The sequence below is a fragment of the Mustelus asterias genome, chromosome 24 (assembly GCF_964213995.1).
Source record: "Mustelus asterias chromosome 24, sMusAst1.hap1.1, whole genome shotgun sequence".
Taxonomy (NCBI): domain Eukaryota; kingdom Metazoa; phylum Chordata; class Chondrichthyes; order Carcharhiniformes; family Triakidae; genus Mustelus; species Mustelus asterias.
In genome coordinates, this window is record NC_135824.1 from 46547683 (window position 1) to 46571061 (window position 23379).

Consider the following 23379-nt stretch of genomic DNA (forward strand, 5'->3'; position numbering starts at 1 on the left):
TTCCAGGAGATCTGCAACGTAGGTTGGGTGATGTGGGCAGATAGGTTTGGTGTGAGCTGAGGACAGTATGGACACACTGTGAATTGCAGAGCGGACTGGATACATCACCTGAGAGAGGAGTGTACATGGAGTGCTGGGCCCAGTGCCAGATTTAGACTTGGTGAGGCCCTACGCTATATAAAGCTTGGAGGCCCCTTGTTAAAAAGTTACATCAAAAGGTCTCAAAGGTGTGCACCAAAACAGGACCTTGGGTCACCACAAAAAAATTGAAAACATAATTATGCCTTTTAATTATTTAATAGCAGGGTATTTAAAGTGAAAAATACAAATTTTCAAATGAATGCATTTACTGATTACATATTTATCATTTGGCTGGCTTGATCTCTCTCAGATTTTGGTAATTTTTAAAGTTGCTCTTCAAGCTGGTGCTTTTTTCTTTTCTGGTATCCGCTCTTAAATGTTCACTTCATTGTAAACCTTCTGAAATTTTGAGGCCATTGCGGATTGTGAGGCCCTAAACTGTAGCTTGTTTAGCTTATGCCCAAATCCAGCACTGACTGGGCCCCGTTGGAACATCAACACCTTGGCCATAAATTGAGTTCTCAGGGGTTGTATTGGGTGGGGGGGGGGGGGGGGGGGGTACATAAAAGATGTGCTGGGAAACTCCTTCCCAGAGGTTCCCTAATAAAAGATTTGATGGATTGCAAACTTCCTCTGGACAGCTAAACAGTAATTTAAATCACACACATCAGATGGCTCCAACTGTGTTGCTTCAATAGTTACCCACAAAAGAAGTTATTAAAACCACTTCTAGCTTCTGAGTAACTATTGTACAGACCCACACCAATCCTACCACAGGACTCCCCTCATACCCGTCTACCCCCTCGGAGAAGGCCTAACCCAGCTCCCCGGTGCCTGACTGGACATTCCCCCATAGCACCATCCCCACCAGGAGTGAGCTGCACTGTCCTGATCTCACCTGGCCTGAGTCAGAAGGTCAGGCTAAAAAGGGTCGGTTGGATTTTTTGGTAAGAACTTTCAAATGGAGTTGCAATCTAACTCGATCACCAGTCCATCGGAATGTCAAGCCCAATTTAAATACCAGCTTTCTCAAGAACATTAAACTGTTTAAGATGCAGCATTGTATTAGGGTATTACACAGCATCATAATTTAATGATCTGATTATTAATCCATTTAAAAAGGTACTGAAAAAGCTTTAGAATGATTACAGTAGTTACCCACTCACTTGTGATTTCACAGCATCATCATGTGGTCAAAATAAGCATTGCAGGAGAAAAATACTGCAAGGTGAAACCTTGCCATTTGGCATGAGGGATGGGGCAGCACAGTGGTCAGCACTGCTGCCTCAGCGCCAGGGACCCAGGTTTGATTCCCAGCTTGGGTCATTGTCTGTGCGGAGTCTGCATGTTGTGTCTGATTGGGTTTCCTCGGGGTACTCCGGTTTCCTCCCGCATGTCTGAAAGATGTGCTGGTTAAGTGCATTGACCCAAACAGGTGCCGGACTGTGGCGACTAGGGGAATTTCACAGTAACTTTATTGCAATGTTAACGTAAGCCTTACTTGTGACTAATAAATAAACTTGTTATTTGAGGACCAAACTCACAAATCCAAGACTAAGGCCTTTTGCTGGATAGTACTTTTTTTTTAAAAACTGGGTGACAGTAATCTCGATACACCTACATGCTTTAGAGACTTGAGACAACCTACAACAAGCACCTCAATTAAGCACTGGGGGGGGGGGTGGGGGGTATAATCATGTGCCTTCAGAAAATACTCTAAATTTAGTGGAAGAAACACAATCCAACAGCAGTGCCGTCTCCTAAGCCAAATTGCCCAGTACTGAGGTGCTAATCAAAACCTGCTGGGTTTTGTTTGTATGCCCAACAAAAATTGCTCTACTTTGATCCTTAGAGGCATGATACTTCTGGGAGGGGGGGGAACAACACATGGGCATTTTGGCTTGTTACCAAACAAAATGAAGGCACCAAACAGAAGGTGTTGGGAATATATAAACCTCTCCAGGGGAATGGAAAAGAATTATTAAAAAAGGAGTTGTAGTTGACTGACAGAGTAACGAGCATATGCTTGTTAAGTAACTGTTTAGTTATAGGGACAGAAATTAATGGGAGGCTGTGGCGTAGTGGTTGTCACTGGACTAGCAATCCAGACAACTAGGGTAATGTCCATATTTGAATCTCATCATGACAGATGCTGAAATTGGAATAGAGATTTGGAATTAAGAGTCTAATGATGACCATGAAACAATTGTTGATTGTCCGAAAAAAAGTTCACTAAATGTCCTTTTAAGGGAAGAAATCTGCTGTCCTTCCCTGGTCTGGCCTGCATGTGACTCCAGAGGTGCAGCAATCTGACTCTTAAAATGCCCCCTCAAGGGCAATTAGGGATGGACAATAAATACTGGCCCAGCCAGCGACACCCACATGCCACAAAAGAATTAAAAAACAGATCAAGTATAGTTTCTGGATGAGGACAAATACTATCTAGCTAGGAGATAATGGAGTCTGCTTGGGTGGACAAGATTGTAAATGTACACAAGACATTGTTAAAATTCCAATGTATAAAGTGAACATTCATGATTAGGCAGAGTGCTATCTCAAGACGATGCTCTCAGAACCTGTCCTTGAGTCGCCTGTAATCAGTTTGTGGAACTCCACAACACCGCAGAACAATCTAGCCAACCTCTTGAAGCACCATCTGCCCTACATATGGCAGAGTCTGCAGATCACATGTTGGACTTATCAGCCATTTTAGAACCCACTAAAATCAGAGGGTAAGCAAGTCATCCTCAATTTGGATGCCCAAAACAACTGGGGGGAGCAGGGAAACAAAAACCCATGGCCAGAAGCATCGAAGATGCAGCAATATCTTCGCACACAATAACTAACAGCATGGTGTATATATATATATATATTTTATCAGTATGATATATCTTTATTTATTTGTACTTTTACAAAAGCTACAAGACATACATTTCACAAACAGCAAGCAAGTCAGCAGGAGACTACAGTTAAATATGACTGAGGCAGCTGCAAGTTGCAAAATTAGCTTGACCATAGAAATATTTTACGGCTAAACACAATTACTGCAGATAAATACAAGGTACACCAACCATAAGATGCATCACACCTGATTTTCAAAAGGTTAATACCGCAGGATTGAAACAGCAACTGAGGTCACAATTCAACCTGATTATAAAGTTTTGAGATTTAGTTGACAATTCAGGAAATGTGTCCACAGATGCACATTTGGGTCAATTTAAATTTCAGCTGATTTAAGGATATGAAAAGCTAACATCTAGTGAACGAGCTACCTGCCATTCAGGCACAAGGCTCAATGTCAGATCCTTCTTCTGGAAGATGCGAAAGATTCTCTTTTCCCTGCCGAAGAGCAGCATTTTGCAGTTCCAACATGACAATTTTCTCCTCCAACTCTTGGTTTCTTCTCTGAAGCTCGGCTGAAACAAGAGAGCTTAAGCTTTAGAAATCAGGCCCAAATCCTTATGTTTCATTTTCTCCCACCGACTCTAAACCAGTCTTTGCCATGTGGAGACAGATCCTTAAACATCCACAATAATATTGCTCTCCAGGGTTAGACGATGTGCTGAACACCACAATATATGATAACAGTTTAAACTAGATTAGGAGGGGATTGGGAACCGGAGGGAAAATTTAGAGCAGAGAACAGGAGGTGGAGAATGAGCGTGCAACTCTGAAAGACAGAAGCAGTACAGGTGAAAAAATGTACAGCACAGGCATTTTAAAAAGGTACTTATGTAAATGCAAGGAACATAGTAAATAAAGCTGAGCTGAGGGTACAGATAAATATCCTCGCTATAAAGGAATCTTGACTTAAATTGGCAATTCAACATCCCTCGAATATCAGGCAGGAGGGGGATAAAAAAGGTGGGATGTACAGCATCATTGGTTAATGAATTACATTTGAGGGGTGATGTACGAAGTGAAGCATCAAATGAGGCCACATGGGTTGAGCTGAGAAATATAAAAAGGGGCAGCCACACTGCTAGGAGTGTACTATAGACCCCAAAATAGTGGGAGTTCGAAGAGCAAATTGTAGACAGATTTCTAAGTGAAATAACAATAGAGCAGTAATCAATGGGGACTTGAATGATTGATATCAATTGGGGTGGATATGAACAGTGTGAAGGGCAAAATTCATGCACTGCATTCAAGCCAAGATTTTAGCCAGCACATAAGCCCAACCAGAGGGGTGCAATTCTAGATTTAGATTCAGAAAATGAAGTTGGGCAAGTGGATGACACAATAGGAGACCATTTTGAAGATAGTGACCATAATATAGATTGATTCATCAACAAGGGAAAGGACAAAGCAGGAGTAAAAGTTCTAAATTCTAAGCCATCTCATATCTGGGTGGCAGTTCAATAGTGATTTTAAAGACACCCAATATGGGAAAAGTGACCACAAGTGAAGAAAATGGAGCTTAAAATTCCCACACTATCACTACCGTGTGACAAACTGTCAAACAGATTCATCTAGCTAGAATGGGTTGTGCTCGATCCCAAAAAAGAAATTAATGCATTTTCCTACAAAACACCCAAGCCTATAACAATTGCATTTTTTGAGATACTTCCAACATGAAGTTTGCTGTACGAATTGCGAATAAAAATGTAATGTTCTTCTTTAGCTAGACTATTCATTGAGATCAAATACTTTTTGCTGGTTGTTCAATATCGGACAGTTTCTTGTCAACTCAAAAAATGACAAACTATATCCCAAATGTTTTGCTGAAGCATGACAGACAATTCTCTTAAACTGCAGAAGTTGATGTACAGACAACCTGAAGGCTGAATTTTGTGCCTTGCAGGGTGTGGAAAGCAAAAAAAAAACCTACTTTTCCTTGGGGGTTGATTAGAATGGCCTGTGTAAAGAGAAATAAAAATCAAGACTCTTACCCACTTCTTTCTGTTCAGATTTACATGTGGATTTCGCTGTTTTATTCTGCAAAGAGAGAATCCACCATTACAATTTAATTACCTTTTCAAGCAACACAAAACCATATAATGCAAAAATACAGGACTGGGCGTTGAAGCATTACTCAAGATGACAGCCAGCCAACAGGGAAGATGTGAGCAGGTGTTTTCTGGGAAAGAACACTCGAAAATGTCCCTTGCTGGATTGAGAAATCCCAAATGGTACCCAAACAAAGTAGGCCTCAGCCAATGGTGTTTGGTTGGTCTGCTCTGAAGCTAATCTTGAGTTTTGGGTGAAAAGAGGTAGACAAATGAAAAAAAAACAGGTGACAGTTCTCCATATCTATGGGACAAAATTAGAAACCAAAATATAACTTTCAAATCAGTCTCCTGGAAAAAAAGCTTCCTGATGCTGTTTGCAGGAGCCTGCTATTTGCATTCCCAATTACAAAAGTGACCACACTTCAAAAGCAAGTTAGTCATCAACAGTGAAGCACGTTAGAACAGGGATTGTGAAAGGTGTTACAAAAACCCAAGTCTTTTTCCTGCAAAGGGAAAATGTGTGCACAAAGCAGACATAGCAACTGACCACTCTGCAGAATAACGAGTCAAAACATTCATGCACCCAAGTTTGTGTTTTAAATACCATAGGTGGTCAATTTCTGACATCTCGGGAGGGGAAAAAAAAAAAGAGGGAAAAGAATCTTCCCATCAGTTTTTGTTTCATGTGGTCAAAGACATTTACATACCAATTTGACTTTTGGTTCTGAGGCTAGACTCTTTCCTGCCTTCATCCCCACCTTCTGCTTGCAGGGTAATGGTTCTGTTTTCATTTGAAATTTGGCAGTCACCTCTCCTGTAAAATAAAAGCAGTAGGATTTGACGGAATGGATTTAAAAAACGCAAATAAAAAGGAAGACACAATACTCAAAAAACTAAGTGTCATAGGAAACTTTACACTTCCCCTGGAGACAAGCAACATAAAACTAGAAAAGTAAAACAGCAGTCCCCAGAAAATTTTGTGGCAAGTAATGATGCTTATACAAGACACATCCAATGCAGAAAACAAGGGCAAACCAATTGATAATTAAAACTGGGTACTATTTACTAAAAAACACCACTTAAACTGGTTCAGCCATACACAATTCATGAAGTCAAAACTGCATCAACCATAAACAAATGAACCAAGACCACACAAGATTTAAAATCACTCGGATCTCTAGGGGAGTGAACACATTGTGTTAAGTAGAAAATACCCCAGTAGGAGAAAAGCCAGCATTATTGAAATTAAAAAAGAGGTTGCCAACTTTCAAGTTGCAGCCAACTTAAAGATGTGCATTAGTCTTACAAACGGAAACAGATGGCAGGGAAATCAGCCTGGATATAGAGAAGTAAAACCACTCAATACTACAGCAGGTTAATGCTGCTTTGCAATATGCCATTATTTTGCCCCTGACTTTAGCAATACTAGTTTTTCATTTTGATGGGCATGTATCCTACTTCTTCAGATGTGATTTGAGACTTTTGTAATTTAAAAGCAAACTTTTGAATGTACAGTGGAATAAGTGCACTCGACAAAATGTGAACACACTCAGACTCTCAGATGAATGCATGCATACCTCAAGAAAAGCCCCAGATACTTTTCCAAATAAATTTCATGACACTTACATTTCAACAGCTGTGTAAAATGGTTAGGAATCAAGTGCGCAAAGGAAGTATTCACCTATGATCTGGGTGCGATCGGTTTCAAGTTAGTATTCACCCCAACAAGTAATATTCCCTGAAAATAATCCTACAGACAGACTGTAAAGCCAATACAGAAAACAATGATTTCACTATACCAGCAGTCTTCGATTTCTTTGGGGGTGGACTTAGTGTTCTCTTCTGTTCCATTGCACTGTTGTGCCGTTTTATGCTGGTCACATTATTTTGGGAGGCCAAAACTAAAGAGTTGCTGGCTTTCCGGTTGACATGTGGATGACCAGCCATACCTGTGAAAAATAAGTTAAAATCGTAAATCTAAAATGGAGAAACATATTCCAACTGGACTAAATTGGAGGGGAACAGGTTGGTCTAAATGAAGTGCTGAAACAAAATTCACTGATTAAAAAGATCCTGGATGGGATTTAAGCCAACAAGATGATTTTGATCACTCACTTAACAGAACAAGCAGATAGCCAGAATAAATTTGTAACTTTTACAGAGCAACATCAGTTCAAAGACGGTATAAAATATAAAATACAAGGACAAAGACAGAAATAACCAGCAGGGACCCAAGTGGATTAATTTCCACACATGGCATCTTCAATTATTCAGCTTTTAATATTAGAAGTCCAATAACATGGGTGGCAAGATGGCAGTGGTTAGCACTGCTGTCTCACAGCGCCAGGGACCCGGGTTCAATTCCCGGCTTGGGTCACTGTCTGTGTGGAGTCTGCACATTCTCCCCGTGTCTGCATGGGTTTCCTCTGGACGCTCCGGTTTCCTCCCACAGTCCAAAAGACGTGCTGGTTAGGTGCATTGGCCATGCTAAATTCTCCCTCTGTGTACTCGAACAGGTGCCAGTGTGGCACAACTAGGGGATTTTCACAGTAACTTCATTGCCGTGTTAATGTAAGCCTACTCATGACACTAATAAATAAAATAAACATGAATCAATTAATTAGTGCTGCAAAGATTGATGGAAATTTGAACAAGGAGGCTTTGGAATGACTAGCTTTAATGTACCTCAACAACTGCCAGAGTATTGCAAAATTAACTGTCCAGTAAAATTGGATTTGTTCAATCCCAAAGTATCTCCCTTAGCGAGGTAGGCAACAATAACATAGATCAACTCTACTTATTCACCCACACTGCTCTGCCAGGAAGTAAATTGTGCTAGGACCACAGATTCCCAAAAGTGAAATCTTACTAAAAGCAATCCAAAATGGCAGTGGAAGGGATTTCTGTGCATCGTTATTAGGGTGATATTTTAAGAGGTCATTTTTAATTCTGGGAAGATTAAAAGTTTAATTGTAGAAAATGGATGGGAGAAAGCATCTAAACCAGTTTGAAAACTAGTATATGGAAAAGATTGGGGCCATTTTGAGTGAAAGGGGTTACAAGATCATAAAACAGCAGATGGGATTCCTTAGCTAGGGAATTAGAAATGAAGTGTCTACAATGCTTACAAAGAAATGCAGCCCAGAGAATTGTTTTGTTTTTGGGAGTTAGAGCCCTGGAAGTCTACATCACCATGAAGATGGACACAAAGTTTTTGGGTTTTGATTTATCTGTGTATTTGCTTGGGGAGTGTTCTGCAGTTTGGAAAGGGCTATATTGAAAAAAGTGCTGTTGTTAGGCGTTGCTGTCAGTTGGCTCAGTAGAAGCCCTGAGAATGGGGGTAGTGGCAGGAGGTCACTGGCTCTAACCTGAAACCAGGTTAGGGCCCAGGCACAGTCCTGGGAATCACCTGTAGTTTGGAGTAGCCAGAGAAATTGGAGTTTGGAACTGCTCCTGGATTTCACCAGTCTGGTAAAGTTAGCCAGCTGTTGAAGAGCTGAAATTGTACAGGTTGAGGTGGAGGTGCAGACTGAAATCCAGAGAATGGAGTCTCAGGAAGTTAAGTTGCTTATGAATGCCTGGATAGGTTGCTGAGTAATTCGTAGAAACTCTCTGGGTTGCATTTGTTATTTATTTTACAGTGTGGTGTGCTTTATCAGTTTGTCTGTTAACTTACGTCCACCTCATATTAACTCATGCTCAGATGTTAAAGAGCACAAGGTAGATATCATAAATTGTCTCATCTTTTTGACATTGTATGGAAAAGTTAATTTTTGCTTGTTCAAAACAGGGGATCTGATGACTTCACTTCTTGAATCTCACCCTCCTTTAAACATAACATTCTGGTCCCTCACCAGATCTTAAAAATGCAGGGGTCTGATCTCAAATCATAATACACACTTTCCAATCCTGATGGAGTCCAGTGGTTTAAGCATCGAGTAGTTTGTTTAGGTATCTTGGTGTAGCTTCGCCTGACTTAAGAGGTCTCCAGCTGGCATGATGCATTATTATTTGATCAAGGGTTCTATTATTTTGCATCACTCAGCTTAGTTATTCTAAAATTAAGTGAAAATTCAATTCTAAAGTAAAGAACATCTTTCCTGTATTATTTATTTGTCACAAGTAACCTTATATTAACATTGCTATAAAGTTACGTGAAAATCCCTTAGTTGTCACACCCTGGCACCTGTTTGGGTACACTGAGGGAGAATTTAGCATGGCCAATGCACTTAACTAGCACATCTTTCATACTGTGGGAGGAATCAGGAGCACCAGAGGAAACCCATGCAGACATAGGGAGACTGTGCAGACTCGGCATAGACGTGACCCAAGTCGGGAATCAAACCCAGGTCCCTGGCGTTGTGATGCAGCAGTGCTAACCACTGTGACAAGTATCAATTAAGATTTCTTTCTTTATGCCATCCTAAAAGTTTGTAGGGGCATGGCATAATGGTATTGTCATTGAACTAGTAATAGACACCCAGGGTAATGCTCTGGAGCCCAGGGTTTGAATCCCACCATGGCAGATGGTGAAATTGGAAACGAATAAAAATCTGGAATTAAATGTCTAATGACAGCCATGAATCCATTGCCAATTGCCATGAAAACCAATCTGGTTCACCTTACCCTACAGGTGATTCCAGATCCTAAACTCTTAATTCTAAATGGCCAACAAGGCACTCAGTTCAAAAGGCAATTAGTGATCAGCATTCCCATGAATTAAAGAAACACATTTAGTCCTGTATTAATGGAGGTTGATTAGTGAACACGAGGCACTTTTTCTTTCAGAATCCTTCCACAATTTAATCAGCAAAGTGCACAATATTTACCTATATTAGGAAGCTTCGAGTCTGCTTTTGTTGCCTGCACAGTTAGTTTTGATATTACCAGTGAAGATCTTTTCCTTACTTCAGGTATCTTTGAGATAGCTTTAGTCAAAGGTTGATTAGTTTCTGCTTCAAGAAGTATCTGGAAAAGAACATATTTTAAAAAAAAATCTTTGGTTGTAAATTAAGAAATAGTGTGCAGAGATAATGTCAATAGTATACTATACACAGATAATAGTGTTAAGAAATAGGCAATTAGACCAATGCAAAACTATTAACAGCAATTTGAAGATCGGTGCGGATATACCCTTAGTGATCTTCAATTTCCAGGGACCTGTTGCCATTCAATAAAGCCAAAAAAAAGCAAAAACAAACTCTCTCCTAGCTTATAGATGGCCAACCAACGTTGAATCAAGGCAAGCAGTGCACACAATTATTAGCCATTATAAAGTGACCGGCTCAAGTGAAATACCAAATGTTGTTTAAAATGTGGTTGTGAAAATACAACTTACTTTAGTAGTGACTGCAGCGTGGCATGATGGAACTTTGTTATTTGTTGTACTTTGCCCAATCCCTATCGCACTGTTTGGTCTTCCCGAAACTATACGAGGTTTTGGAACGTGCGTCTTTGAAAAACTAGGTGGTTGCATTGGAGGTTTTCCTCCTCTTCCCACAGCAGCAGAACAACCTACTTTACAGGTTCTAGCAGGTGGTGGTATAGAATCATTTGGAGCTCCATATTTGTGCACTTCAGACACAGGTGCTTGACTAACATTTTTCCTTATGGCTCCAGGGAGACGAGAAACTTGTTTCAAGGAATTCTCAGTTGCAATTTTGGTTTGCTGCAATCGCAGTCCAGGTCTTGGTGCATTTGAATCTTTTCCAGGACAGGTTTTAATTTCAGTGACAGTAGTGTCAGAGCTTCTGCAGACATCTTTAGTGCTGTCTTGTTCCTCTGGGCACTCACCCACTCCATTACCCACACTATCCTGAAGTGTGGAGGTTGAAGCCAGAAAAGAATGTAGATATTCTGGAGAACTCTGCCTCCTCCCTGTAAAGCATGGAGTAGACATGCAATGTGGAGCCCATTCTGAAATCATAACTAAATCTGCCTGCTCACAAATACTTATTTCTTTGTTCTGGGAGGTTTCTCTCAAATGTACACTTCCTTTGAGAGCACAATCACCTTTAGGCAATTCTGTAGAACAGTTGACATTACCGCCTTGATTTGTTTTATTAGATATTTTATTCAAGCATATGGAATCACCCCGCTTCTCTAAATTCAGAGTTAAATTTGAGATGCTACTTTTGCCAGTCTCCTTCACTCGCTCCAACTCTGATCCACAATCTGGAGCACATTTTCTCACAAATCTGGCTTCAGTCAAGCTTCCTGACGATAGAGACAGTCTGCAATCAGGCAAGTTAGTTAATTTGCTGGGGTTAATTTCCAAATTGTTGCCACGCTTTGATGCATCAAATGTAGCAGTGCAGTCATTGACATTCACAATTCCATTTGATTGCTCTCTATCACCCCTAGGTAAAAGCAGCTCACAATCAGACAAGACAGGTGCTTTGCAATCATTTTCAAGATTACTTTCCTGTGGCGGGACATCAAATGTTGCATTTTTGTGGTCATCCACAGTTGTATTATTTAACTGCAGCAGCTCACAATTGGACAAGACCAGTGCATTACTATCATTTTTAAGCTTACTTTCACTTGGTTGTGCATCAAATGTTGAATTTTTATGGTCATCCACAGTCATGGTACCATTTAACTGCACTACAGCTTGGTTGTCACTGGCCTGGAGGTCATTTCCAAAAGTGTTTTCATGTCCTGATAAGTCAAACGTCACGTTTTTATCTTGCACAGTTATTGTTTCGTTCAACTGGATTAAATCAGGTGTAGCAAGAGATGGCTTGTAATCTAACAAAACAGGTGCCTTGGTTTCATTGTCAAAACTGCCTTTGTGCATTGGCAAAATTAGGTTTTCATCACTTTGCATGCTTCTTTCAAACAACTGATCTACCTTAGATAGCAATAAATTGCAGTCAGGCAAAGTCTTGGCAGGCATGAAACTTTCACAAGAAGCATCACCCCTTGCACCTAAAGATTGTGTATTTGATGCACCGCTCCCTTTGATTTCAGTGAACTGGATTAAATCTACTGTCGGTGGGAGCAGCTCACAATTGGATATGGTGGGTGACTTGCTGAGGACATTGTTGGAATAGACATCGTGCTTTGGTGCATCATCTTCATGGTCATTTGGGTCACTTGGCACCATGGTTTCATTTAGTGGAATCAAATTTCTTGCAGGGGACCAAGGCAGGGTTTCAGTTTCAATATCATTATTCATCTTAGCACTAACAGGTGAATCTTCAGTTTTGATTTCTGCTTCTGTGAGAACTAGTTGACGATTGTCATCTGTTAAGCCTTCTTCTTGCAGTTTTGAGGTGCTGCCACCAAGTGGCAATTTTGCAAGAGGGGTTTCGGAACAGCAGGAGAAGAATGAACAGTCAAATGGTACAGGTTCCTCATTTATCATGGAAACATTGGCTGCAGGAACAGGATTTATGGCATCAACTGTACAGAGAGGAGAGGTCTCACTTTTACTACTTAACTCAGCAGCTATACGTAGACATTCTTCTGCAACAAAACTGCTGAATAAGGGTGAGACATAACTAGGTTCCATAAGCTGTGGTGGGCAATGGGCTGATTGCATGTGCTCACGTTCAAATATACTGTCAGACACACTAATATTGGGCACGTTTTGTTGTACCATCACCCCATCTACATTTTTTGTTTTTAGAGGAATCTGCCTTGTACTCTTGTCACCAGAACTTGGAAGACAGTGTGTTGCATTCAGAGAATTTTCATTTGGGAGTGCAGCCATTTTGCATTTAATATCCATCCTTCCACTCAATTTTTGGGTAGAGTTTAGACTGAGGGATCCTCTGCCAAATGGCCTGTTTTTGACATTTGAGACACTTGACGCTTGTTTCTTAAAAACCTTGGTACTCTCAAGTTTTCAAATTATTGGTACTAACTTCCTGCTGCCTCAATTCAGTTTGTGGAATATTTGAGCAACTTTTACATGGATTTTCTCTGGTCAACAGTGGATGTCTACATGTGATGGTGCTACACTGTTCCTCTTAGAAGCAGCAGAAACAACTGTGTTACTTGCAGTTTTAGTGGAAACACATGTTGAAGCACGACACTTTGGTGTAGCTAATGAAGACTTCATTGAACGCTGTCTGGACGAAGTTGGCACTTTTCAGCACTAAGGCAAGGAAAGAATAAAATCTCATCAGCAACAATCTATATAAAAACAGCTTATCAACAACAATGTACATGTGGGTTGAGAGAACACAGTACACAAGCATTTAAGAGATTTATCAGTACATTATACATCAAATAACAAAAATTGAACTAATTTGATGTGAAAAGAGTAGAATGTTCTAATTGCATAGTCCTGTAAGTGATCATTTCTAACATGTGCAAGACAGGATGGACCAGGAGAGAGACTTTCCTCATTCTAGCTTGATATCTTCAAAAACAGTTGAATTGTGAAGGCAAACAAAATTTGACAGAAAAGATGAAAAAACAAAGATGATTTGGAAGACAGGACTTGGGAGTTGGAGAAGGCAGGTTGGCCCTTTAAGATCATGGCTGATCTGGTTGTGGTCTCAATACCACTTTTTTGTTGTCTCATTGCAGGAAAAAAATGATTTTCATTTCCATCTTGGAAAGTAGACCTCTTATGCTTAAACTGTCTTTCCAATATAGGGAGGGGATGACTTAGTGTTATTATCGCTAGACTAGACTATTAATCCAGAAACTCAGCTAATGCTCTGGGGACCCGGGTTCCAATCCCGCCACGGCAGATGGTGGAATTTGAATTCAATAAAAGATGGCTGGAATTAAGAATCTACTGATGACCATGAAACCATTGTCGTTTGTCAGAAAAACCCATCTGGTTCACCAATGCCCTTTAGGGAAGGAAATCTGTCATCCTTACCTGATCTGGTCTACATGTGACTCCAGAGCCACAGCAATGTGGTTGAGTCTCAACTGCCCTCAGGCACCTGGGGATGGGCAATAAATGTTCCATGAATAAAAAAAACTAATTGGAAACATCCTCTTCATATCTACCCTATCAAGATTCCTCAGGATCTCATGCTTCAATAAGATCAACTCTCAATCCTCTAACCTTCAAAAAGCCAGTGGATATAGGCCCAACCCATCAAGTGTTAAGGTAAGCCCCTCAACCACCAGGAATGAAGCAAATCAACGTTCTCCAAACTGCTTCTAAGGAAAATATATACTTTCTCAAACAAAAAAACACCAAAACTGTACACAGTTTTTAAAAATAAAGGCAAAATACCGCAGATATTGGAATCAGAAACAAAAACAGAAAATGCTGGAAAATCTCAGAAGGTCTGACAGCATCTGTGGAGAGAATAGAGTCAACATTTGAAGTCTGGATGGCCCATTGACCGAGCTAAGAACAAATAAAATCAGACAAGAATTATAATATGTGGGGGAGGGGTGGGGCTGTAATTGGACAAAGGAAATAAAAATAGTGAAGGCTGAGAAAGATGCTAAAGTGTCCATTAAATGTGGGAATGGCATTTCAGAGGTTCAGATTGGAAGGGACTATCTGAGGAATGTGGAAGATGCCCTGAAAGGGGGGGGGAGAAGACAGAAAGACATCAGTGGAAAGAGTTGAAGTCACGATGCACAGCAAGATTGGAGAAATGGAAAATTGTAAGAATGAAAAATGATAAAAATGGATGATTGAGATGAAAAATGAAATGATATAAATGGAAAGGGGGTGACGGTGGAGGGGAGAGTTCATGCTCTGAAGTGGTTGAACTCAATGTTCAGTCCGGAAGTGTAAAGTGCCCAATCAGAAGCTGAAGTGCTTTTCTTCCAGTTTGCAATGGGGTTCACTAGAGCATTGCAAAAGGCCAAGGATGGACACGTGGACAGGAGAGCAGGGTGGTGTGTTACTGCGACAGGAAGATCTGGGTCCTGCATGCAGATGGACAGTATTTTAGGTGTGATCTTGTCAAGGTCCTGTACAGCTGCAGTACACCCAGTATTCCCTATTGGGGTGAGGAAAGGGGTGGCATTGGAGAACTAAAGGCAAGGCAAGCAGCCACAAAAACAGAAGCAAAGACACAGGATTTCATTTTATTCATTGGATGTAGGCATCACTGGCTAAGCCAGCAATTATTGCCCACCCCGACCCTCAAACTGAATGGCTTCCTAGGCCATTTTAGAGGGCAGTTAAGTGTCAACCAAATTGCTGTGAATCTGGGGTCATTTGTAGGCCAGACCAGATGGAATGGCAGATTGCAGAGGCAGCACAGTGGCAGTGGTTAGTACTGCTACCTCAGTGCCAGGGACTCGGGTTCGATTCCTGGCTTGGGTCACTGTCTGTGTGGAGTTTGCACATTCTCCCCGTATCTGCGTGGGTTTCCTCTGGGTGCTCTGGTTTCCTCTCACTGTCTGAAAGATGTGCTGGTTAGGGTGCATTGACCTGAACAGGTGCCGGATTGTGACGACGAGGGAAATTTCACAGTAACTTCTTTAGTGTTAATGTAAGCCTTGCTTGTGACTAATAAATAAAATGTTTTTAAAACCTCTTCCCTGAATGGCATGAGTGAACTAGATTAGTTTTTAACGACAATCAATAATGGTTTCATGTCATTAGACTTTTTAATTTCAGATTTATTTGATATAAACTTCACCATTTGCCATGATGGGATTTAAACCTAGGTCCCCAGAGCACGGCTGTTGGGCTCTGGCCTACTAGTTCAGGGACAATACCGTTACACCACCACCTCCCCGTAAGTCAGTTAAAAAGACTAGATTCTCTAGTTGGAGGAGAACCTTTGATAAGAAAAAATGTAATGGCGAAGGAATTAGCAACGATGCTCTCATACAAACTCCACCCCCAAAAAAAGCTTCCAATCCACAACCTATAAAGGACAGGACAAAAATAACCCTGTTGAGGCAAGTAACAAAGGGTGAGTGAGGAAGGGAGTAAAGTAATAAAAGCTACATCCGAGAGAGAATTAATGGGCACATCAGACACTCTAGATTGTTAGTGCTTCCCTGACACGTCAAAATTTCCAAAGTAGCAAAAATTTCATCCTCAAACTATATTTGGAGATGACTTGTCCAAGCCTGAGACTATGTTGGGAAGAACATGCAGTCACTGGCAAACTTAATTATTGAGTGTAATGCAATCTCAATGTAACGAGATTACCAAGACTTGATGCAATCGTCAAAATATCAAACCAATCAACTCAGTCTGCAGTACTACGACCCTCCACAATACGCGCATTCCTCTAATTCTGGCAGTTAGTGTATGCACAATCAGCATACAGTGGTTAGCACTGCTGCCTCAGTACCAGGGATACAGGCTCGATTCCAGCCTTGGGTCACTGTGTGGAGTTTGTACGTTTTCCCCATGCCTGTGTGGGTTTCCTCCGGTGCTCTGGTTTCCTCCCCTGTCCAAAGATGTGCAAGTTGGGGGATTGGCCATGCTAAATTGCCCCTTAGGGTCAGGGGGATTAGCAGGGTGCATACATAGCATTACAGGGATAGGGCCTGTGTGTGATTGTTGTCAGTGCAGACTCAATGGGCCAAATGGCCTCTTTTTGTATTGTAGGGATTCCAAGATGTCCACACATCATAACTGCTCTACCGGTGGCAGGAGTGCCTACTGCTGCTTAGTCCCTAATTCCTGGGATCTCTTCCCTAGATCCCTACACCTCACTCTCTCCTCGGATACATCCTTTGAAATCTACCTATCTGACCAAGGTTTTGGTCAAATAATATAAAGCAAAACCCTGCAGAAACAAAAACAGAAAATGCTGGAAAATTTCAGCAGGTCTGACAGGTCCACACAGTGGTTCGATTCCTGATTTGGGTCACTGTCTGTGTGGAGTTTGCATGCTCTCCCCGTGTCTGCATGGGTTTCCTCCAGATGCTCCTGTTTCCTCCCACAGTCTGAAAGGTGTGCTGGTTAGGTGCATTGACCCGAACAGGCACAGACTGTGGCAACCAGGGGGTTCTCACAGTAACTTCATTGCAATGTAAGCCTTACTTGTGACTAATAAATAAACTTTACTTTAGCATTTGTGGGAAGAGAATAGAGCCAGGGTTTCCAGTCTGGATGACCCTTCATCAGAGCCACTTGACCCAACACCACCCTGAACAAAGAACAAAGAACAGTACAGCACAGGAAACAGGCCCTTCGGCCCTCCAAGCCTGTGCCGCTCCTTGGTCCAACTAGACCAATCGTTTGTATCCCTTCATTCCCAGGCTGCTCATGTGACTATCCAGGTAAGTCTTAAACAATGTCAGCGTGCCTGCCTCCACCACCCTACTTGGCAGCGCAATCCAGGCCCCCACCACCCTCTGTGTAAAAAACATCCCTCTAATATCTGAGTTATACTTCGCCCCTCTCACCTTGAACCCGTGACCCCTCGTGAACGTCACTTCTGATCTGGGAAAAAGCTTCCCACCGTTCACCCTATCTTTCCCCTTCATAATCTTGTACACCTCTATTAGGTCTCCCCTCATTCTCCATCTTTCCAGGGAGAACAACCCCAGTTTACCCAATCTCTCCTCATAGTCACGACCCTCCATACCAGGCAACATCCCGGTAAACCTTCTCTGCACTCTCTAACGCCTCCACGTCCTTCTGGTAGTGCGGCGACCAGAACTGGACGCAGTGCTCCAAATGTGGCCTAACCAGCGTTCTATACAGCTGCATCATCAGACTCCAGCTTTTATACTCTATACCCCATCCTATAAAGGCAAGCATACCATATGCCTTCTTCACCACCTTCTCCACCTGTGTTGCCACCTTCAAGGATTTGCAGACTTGCACACCTAGGTCCCTATGTGTTTCTATACTCCTGATGACTCTGCCATTTATTGTATAACTCCTCTCTACATTATTTCTTCCAAAATGCATCACTTCGCATTTATCCGGATTAAACTCCATCTGCCACCTCTCCGCCCAATTTTCCAGCCTGTCTATATCCTGCTGTATTGCCCGACAATGCTCTTCGCTATTGTAAGGAATAATCATTAAGACAACATATATTGGAAGGAATAATTATTAGGACAAGTAGGAGATAATAATTAACATAGAAGAGATAATCACTACTTAAGAAGCTCTCATATATCACCACATATCTTATTAAGCATACACTTGTACCCTTTTAAGTGCACAATACCTTACCAGGTCAGAACACATGGAAACTCACATAAATGAACATAAAGGCTAAAAGAAGTCAAGCAAACACACAGAAGCTGAAAGTAATTTCTTAAATAAACCTGAGAAGGTAAAAAAGACTTGGATGCCCTACAATGGTTGAACAAACAACAACCTTGGCTGATTAGACAATAAACTTCAGATAAGAAGGCAAGATGTAACCACAATGATATCATAGCACATTCATTAGTGACCAATCAGAAAGAAGGCAGATAACGTAGGTCTAGTAAACCATGGTGGCTAACGAAAAGTGGCCTTGGGGTCTGCAACAAAAAAAACCTTGACTGTAAGATAAGAATGATGAAATATGAAGCTAAGTGTGGATAAAAAAAGACCGAGAGCACTGGTTTTTTGGATTCATCTGGAAATCCCGGCTTTATTGAAATGTATTAGCTAATAAAGCCTTACTGCCTGGAAGATCAAGACTCAGACTCTCTATTCTGATTGATGAACTCTTCTTGCCGTCCACGGGGAACCACGGCACTATCCGCAAGTCCAGCCTGGGCAGCTCAGGCTCGCACTTTGCTTGATAATGTTTGTGAAAAGCCTCAGGACATTTTTATCAGAGACACTGCAGCCAGTGGAGCACAGACTGGCTCTGAGAAAGAGCCACCCAGACACCTTCAGCTCTATTCTCTCTCCACAGAGGCTGTCAGCCCTGCTGAGAGTTTCCAGCATTTTCTATTCTGGTTTGAGCGCAGACCCTGTTGGAATGTGGAGACAGTTAATCTCCCAACCAAGGGAGTGAGAGAAAAATGCCCAATACAAACCTCCCCGACATGGCCACCCTGGGTGCTGCCGGGCCCGCCGACAGGATGCCGCCTGCGGCAGTGTGTGCGGCTCCAGCAGCAGCTCTGGGTGCAGACAGGCAGAGAGACAAACAAACCGGCTTACAACGCTGCGTTCGGCTCCAGCTTCAAGACAAACACCCACTGGAAGCCGGCGCCGCCATTTAAACGGGAGGCCCCGCCCCCTCCCGTCAGCCCGCTCCGGCTCTCGCGGGATCTCCGCCCCGACCGTCACCCGATTCACATTCCAGGAGCGAGGCGGACACTGACTGTCACCATGGAAACCAACCGCCCCGACATCCACTGTCACCATGGAGACCAAACGCCCCGACATCCACTGTCACCATGGAAACGAACCGCCCCGACATCCACTGTCACCATGGAAACCGAGAGCTGGCTCGGAGGAGGCACAGCCAGTTTAAAATGGCGGCAGGTTACTTCAGGGGCGAGTTTTCCGTTTGCACCGCATTGGAGGAAAGCAGGACACTGACACCCGCTGTCCGGGTATGGATTTACCTTGTTGGTCCTGACGGGGAGATATTTGTCTATAATTGCCCTTCCATATTAGGGTGGCATAATGGTTATCACTGCCACCTCACAGCGCCAGCGACCCGGGTTCAATTCCAGCTTTGTGTCATTGTCTGTGTGGAGTCTGCATGTTCTCCCCGTGTCTGCGTGGGTTTCCTTTGGGTGCTCCGGTTTCCTCCCACAGTCTGAAAGGCCGTGCTGGTTCGACGGATTGGCTGTGCTAAATTCTCCCTCAGTGTATTTGATTTATTGTTGTCACATGTATTGGGATACAGTGAAAAGTATTGTTTCTTGTGCACAGACGATGCATACGGTATCTACAGTACACGGGGGAGAAGGAAAGGAGAATGTAGTGATACAGTCATAGCTAGGGTACAGAAAAAGATCAACTTAATATATGGTAGGATCATTCAAAAGTCTGATGGCAGCAGGGAAGAAGCTGTTCTTCAGTTGGTGGTTATGTGTTTTCAGACTTCAGGGGGATTAACAAGAAAAATGTTAGGTTAAAGGGATGGGGCCTGGGTGGGATTGTTGTTAGTACAGGCTTGATGGGCTGAATAGTCTCCTCCACTGTAGGGATTCTATGCTTTTAATTTCAAAATAAATTCTAATGATGAAAGTAAAGGCAGATTTCTCTTAATGACATGAAAGGTGTAGATGTGATGGTGCAACAATGTTAGTTAAAAGTTAAAGTTTATTGATTAGTCATAAGTAAGGCTTGCATTAACATTGCAATGAAGTTACTGTGAAATTCCCCTCGTCTCCTCAGTCTGGTGCCTGTTTGGGTCAATGCACCCAACCAGCACATCTTTCAGAATGTGGGAGGAAACCGGAGCACCTGGAGGAAGCCCACGCAGACACGGGGAGAACGTGCAAACTCCACACAGACAGTGATCCAAGCCGGGAATCGAACCCAGGTCCCTAGCGCTGTGAAACAGCAGTGTTAACCACTCTGCTACTGTGCTGCCCCAATAGTATGTCTGATAGTATATCTGAACATGAGCACACAATCTGCCCTTTACCCACTTTGCCTTATAAAACCCAATCACTTGTCACCTTTACTCAGCAGATTTGTTGCAGAATAATGTCTACATATAGCTGCTGAGCTAAGTAATAAAAATGAGACCTCTCCTCCATACAGTTAATGCCATAAATTCTGTGACCAATAATTCCATGGTGAATGAGATATCTGTACTGTTGGACAGTAACCTTCAGCAAAATTGCCACTTGGTGGCAGCATTTCAAAGTTGCAAGAAGATGACTTGAAGTAACCTGAAGGATACTAATTTTCACAGGAGCAGAAATCAAAACTGAAGACTTGCCTGCTAGTGCTCAGATGAATAATGACTGTATTGAGATTGGAAGTCTGCCTTGGTCCCCTTCAGGAAATTTGACCCAGCTAAAAGAAACCATAAATGACCATGGAGATGATGCAACAGTGCATAGTGTCTGTTCCAATAATGTGCTGAACAAGTTGCCCACTGTATTCAGTTGCAAGCTGACTCTATTTGCAGTCAATGGAATCCAGTTGGTTGAAACCACGACTGAGATAAAATGCAACCTTTGATTGAAAGCAGCTTTGGAAATGAGCCCAAGAGCTCTTGTTTTGTCAAATTGCAAATGGGGCAGTTAAATGGTAAATTGACTATAAAAATACATCCTTTGTAGTAAAACATAAAGACCGTCTTGAAGTGGACAGCAAAGCATCTGTCTTGTCCAACTGCAAGCTATATCTATCTAGAAGTAACAATGCAGTTAAATGGAACCATAGCTGTTCAAGACCAAAAAGCAGCATTTGATACATCAAAGCCTGAGGACTGTTTGGAAAATAACCCCCAGCAAATTAACTAACTTGCTCAATTGCAAGCTACCTTGACCTTCAGGAGGTACGAATGAAGCCAGGCGGACTCCCAAGAATCATAAACTCTGGATGTGGATCAGTGTTGGAGCATGTTGGATTGCTACCTGCTCCAGTGTCAAATTCAACTCTTTGAGTTTAGAGAAGGGGACTCTACATGTGAGAATAAAATATTTAGTGAAGCAAATCAAGGATGTCGTGTCAGCTGTTCCACAGAATGGCAAAAAGGAGCTTGTGCTCTTAAATAAGAGTCTGCATTAGAGAGACACACCTCAGAACAAGGAACTAAGTATTTGTGAGCATACAGATTTAGTTGATATGATGAATTCAGAATGGGCTCCACATTGCATGTCTACTCCATGTTTTCCAGAATGTCTACAACTGACCATTCTTTTCCGACTTCAACTCCCACATTTCAGAGTAGTGTGGGTAATGGAGTGGGTGAGTGCCCAGAAGAACAAGACAATACTAAAGATGAAGGTGGCGGGGGGGACGATGGCTAGTGGCATCACTAGACTATTAATCCAGAAACTCAGCTAACGTTTCTGGGGACTCAAAAACTATAAAAAACCTTTCGATCTGAGTGGCAGTAAAGACTTGGGAGGAAAACTATTCCAGAAGTGTAAGTGGATTAGATTAACACTTTTCAGGGCCAGGTAGCATTCCATGCTTCCCGAACCCAAGAGATTTCCAAATTCTGACCATAACAAGACTTGCAGCTTATGAATGATTAAATAAACCCCTTCCTGGTGTCTGTGGAAAAAAGGAGCCAGGGGGTAGCTCAAGATCACTGATGGCTCTAAAAGGAGAAACTTGAGATGTTTAGCACCCCCCCCCCCCCCCCCCCCCCGCCGCCACACACACACACAACTTTGCTTTGTCTGCACATTCTCCCCGTGTCTGCATGGGTTTCCCCCGAGTGCTGCAGTTTCCTCCCACAGTCTGAAAGACTTGCTAGTTAGGTGCATTGGCCGTGCTAAATTCTCCCTCAGTGTACCCGAACAGGTGCCGGAGTGTGGCGACTAGGGGATTTTCATAGTAACTTCATTGCAGTGTTAATGTAAGCCTATTTGTGATACTAATCAAATAAACTTTAAAAGATAAAATTTATAACTAAAATCTGGACAACCTGCTCACAGGCAGTGCCATTCCACAGTAGCCCTTCGAGCTATCTCACCTTCTCATTTTATACCACCCCCCTCTCCCTCCCATCTTCAACCTGATCCTCTCCCAACTGCCCGCTGGAGACTGAGGACTTATTCTGGGCACAAGCTCACTACTTCTTGGAGCAGTTTGCTGAACCGCCCCAACATTTTCATCCTCCCTCTCTGTGAATTCTTCCTCACCTTCAGTCTTGTGAAAAAGAAAGCAGTGGCCAAAGAAAGCACATGTACTTCAAAGGATAACACGGTCCGCAAAGACCTGGCGGGTTGTGTGGGGAAAACAGTGATATTCCTTCTCAGTCACGATTCAAAATGGTTGCAAGTGTAGGCGGCGTGGTGGCAAAGTGGTTAGCACTGCTACCTCACAGCGCCAGGGGCTCTGGTTCGATTCCCGGCTTGGGTCACTGTCTGTGCGGAGTCTGCACGTTCTCCCCGTGTCTGTGTGGGTTACCTCCCACAGTCTGAAACACGTGCTGGTTAGGTGCATTGGCCGTGCTAAATTCTCCCTCAGTGTACCCGAACAGGCACCGGAGTGTGGCAACTAGGGGATTTTCACAGTAACTTCATTGCAGTGTTAATATAAGCCTACTTGTGACATTAATAAACTTAAACCCTTCCCTTGCCAGATTTCTGCTTTTCATTTTATTATAGTGTAATTTTTCTTTACACCAGTCCCTTGTATAGAGAGGCTGACTGCTTAATCATCAACTATTGTTGGGTCAAAATCTTGGCATTTTGGACCATTCGGGACAAGCTAGCCTTGCCAGTGATGCCCGTCAAAGAATATAACCAAAACTACTGATTATCAATCATTTCACATTAGAATTGTTCATTCTTCAGTTTGAGGGTTAATCACACTGTATAGAAGCACTGAGTTGTATCTATT

The 23379-nt window shown here is 42.4% G+C and overlaps 1 protein-coding gene across 3 annotated transcripts; it reads right to left on the minus strand.

Moving 5' to 3' along the window:
* Positions 1-2945: 2945 nt before the first annotated feature.
* On the minus strand, positions 2946-19202 carry LOC144511364 (uncharacterized). Of its 3 annotated transcripts, none has more exons than XM_078241655.1 (7): positions 19051-19201; positions 10372-13137; positions 9863-10001; positions 6833-6982; positions 5741-5847; positions 4974-5019; positions 2946-3497 (listed from the first exon to the last, which is right to left on the minus strand). In XM_078241655.1, the coding sequence occupies exons 2-7, from the start codon at positions 12766-12768 to the stop codon at positions 3361-3363; spliced, it is 2976 nt and encodes a 991-aa protein (XP_078097781.1). In that variant the 5' UTR covers positions 12769-13137; positions 19051-19201; the 3' UTR covers positions 2946-3360. The 3 variants fall into 3 exon arrangements, with proteins under 3 accessions (XP_078097781.1, XP_078097780.1, XP_078097782.1); XM_078241654.1 differs by having other exon boundaries at positions 18927-19201; XM_078241656.1 differs by lacking the exon at positions 4974-5019 and having other exon boundaries at positions 3031-3497; positions 18927-19202.
* Between the last annotated feature and the right edge of the window lie 4177 nt (positions 19203-23379).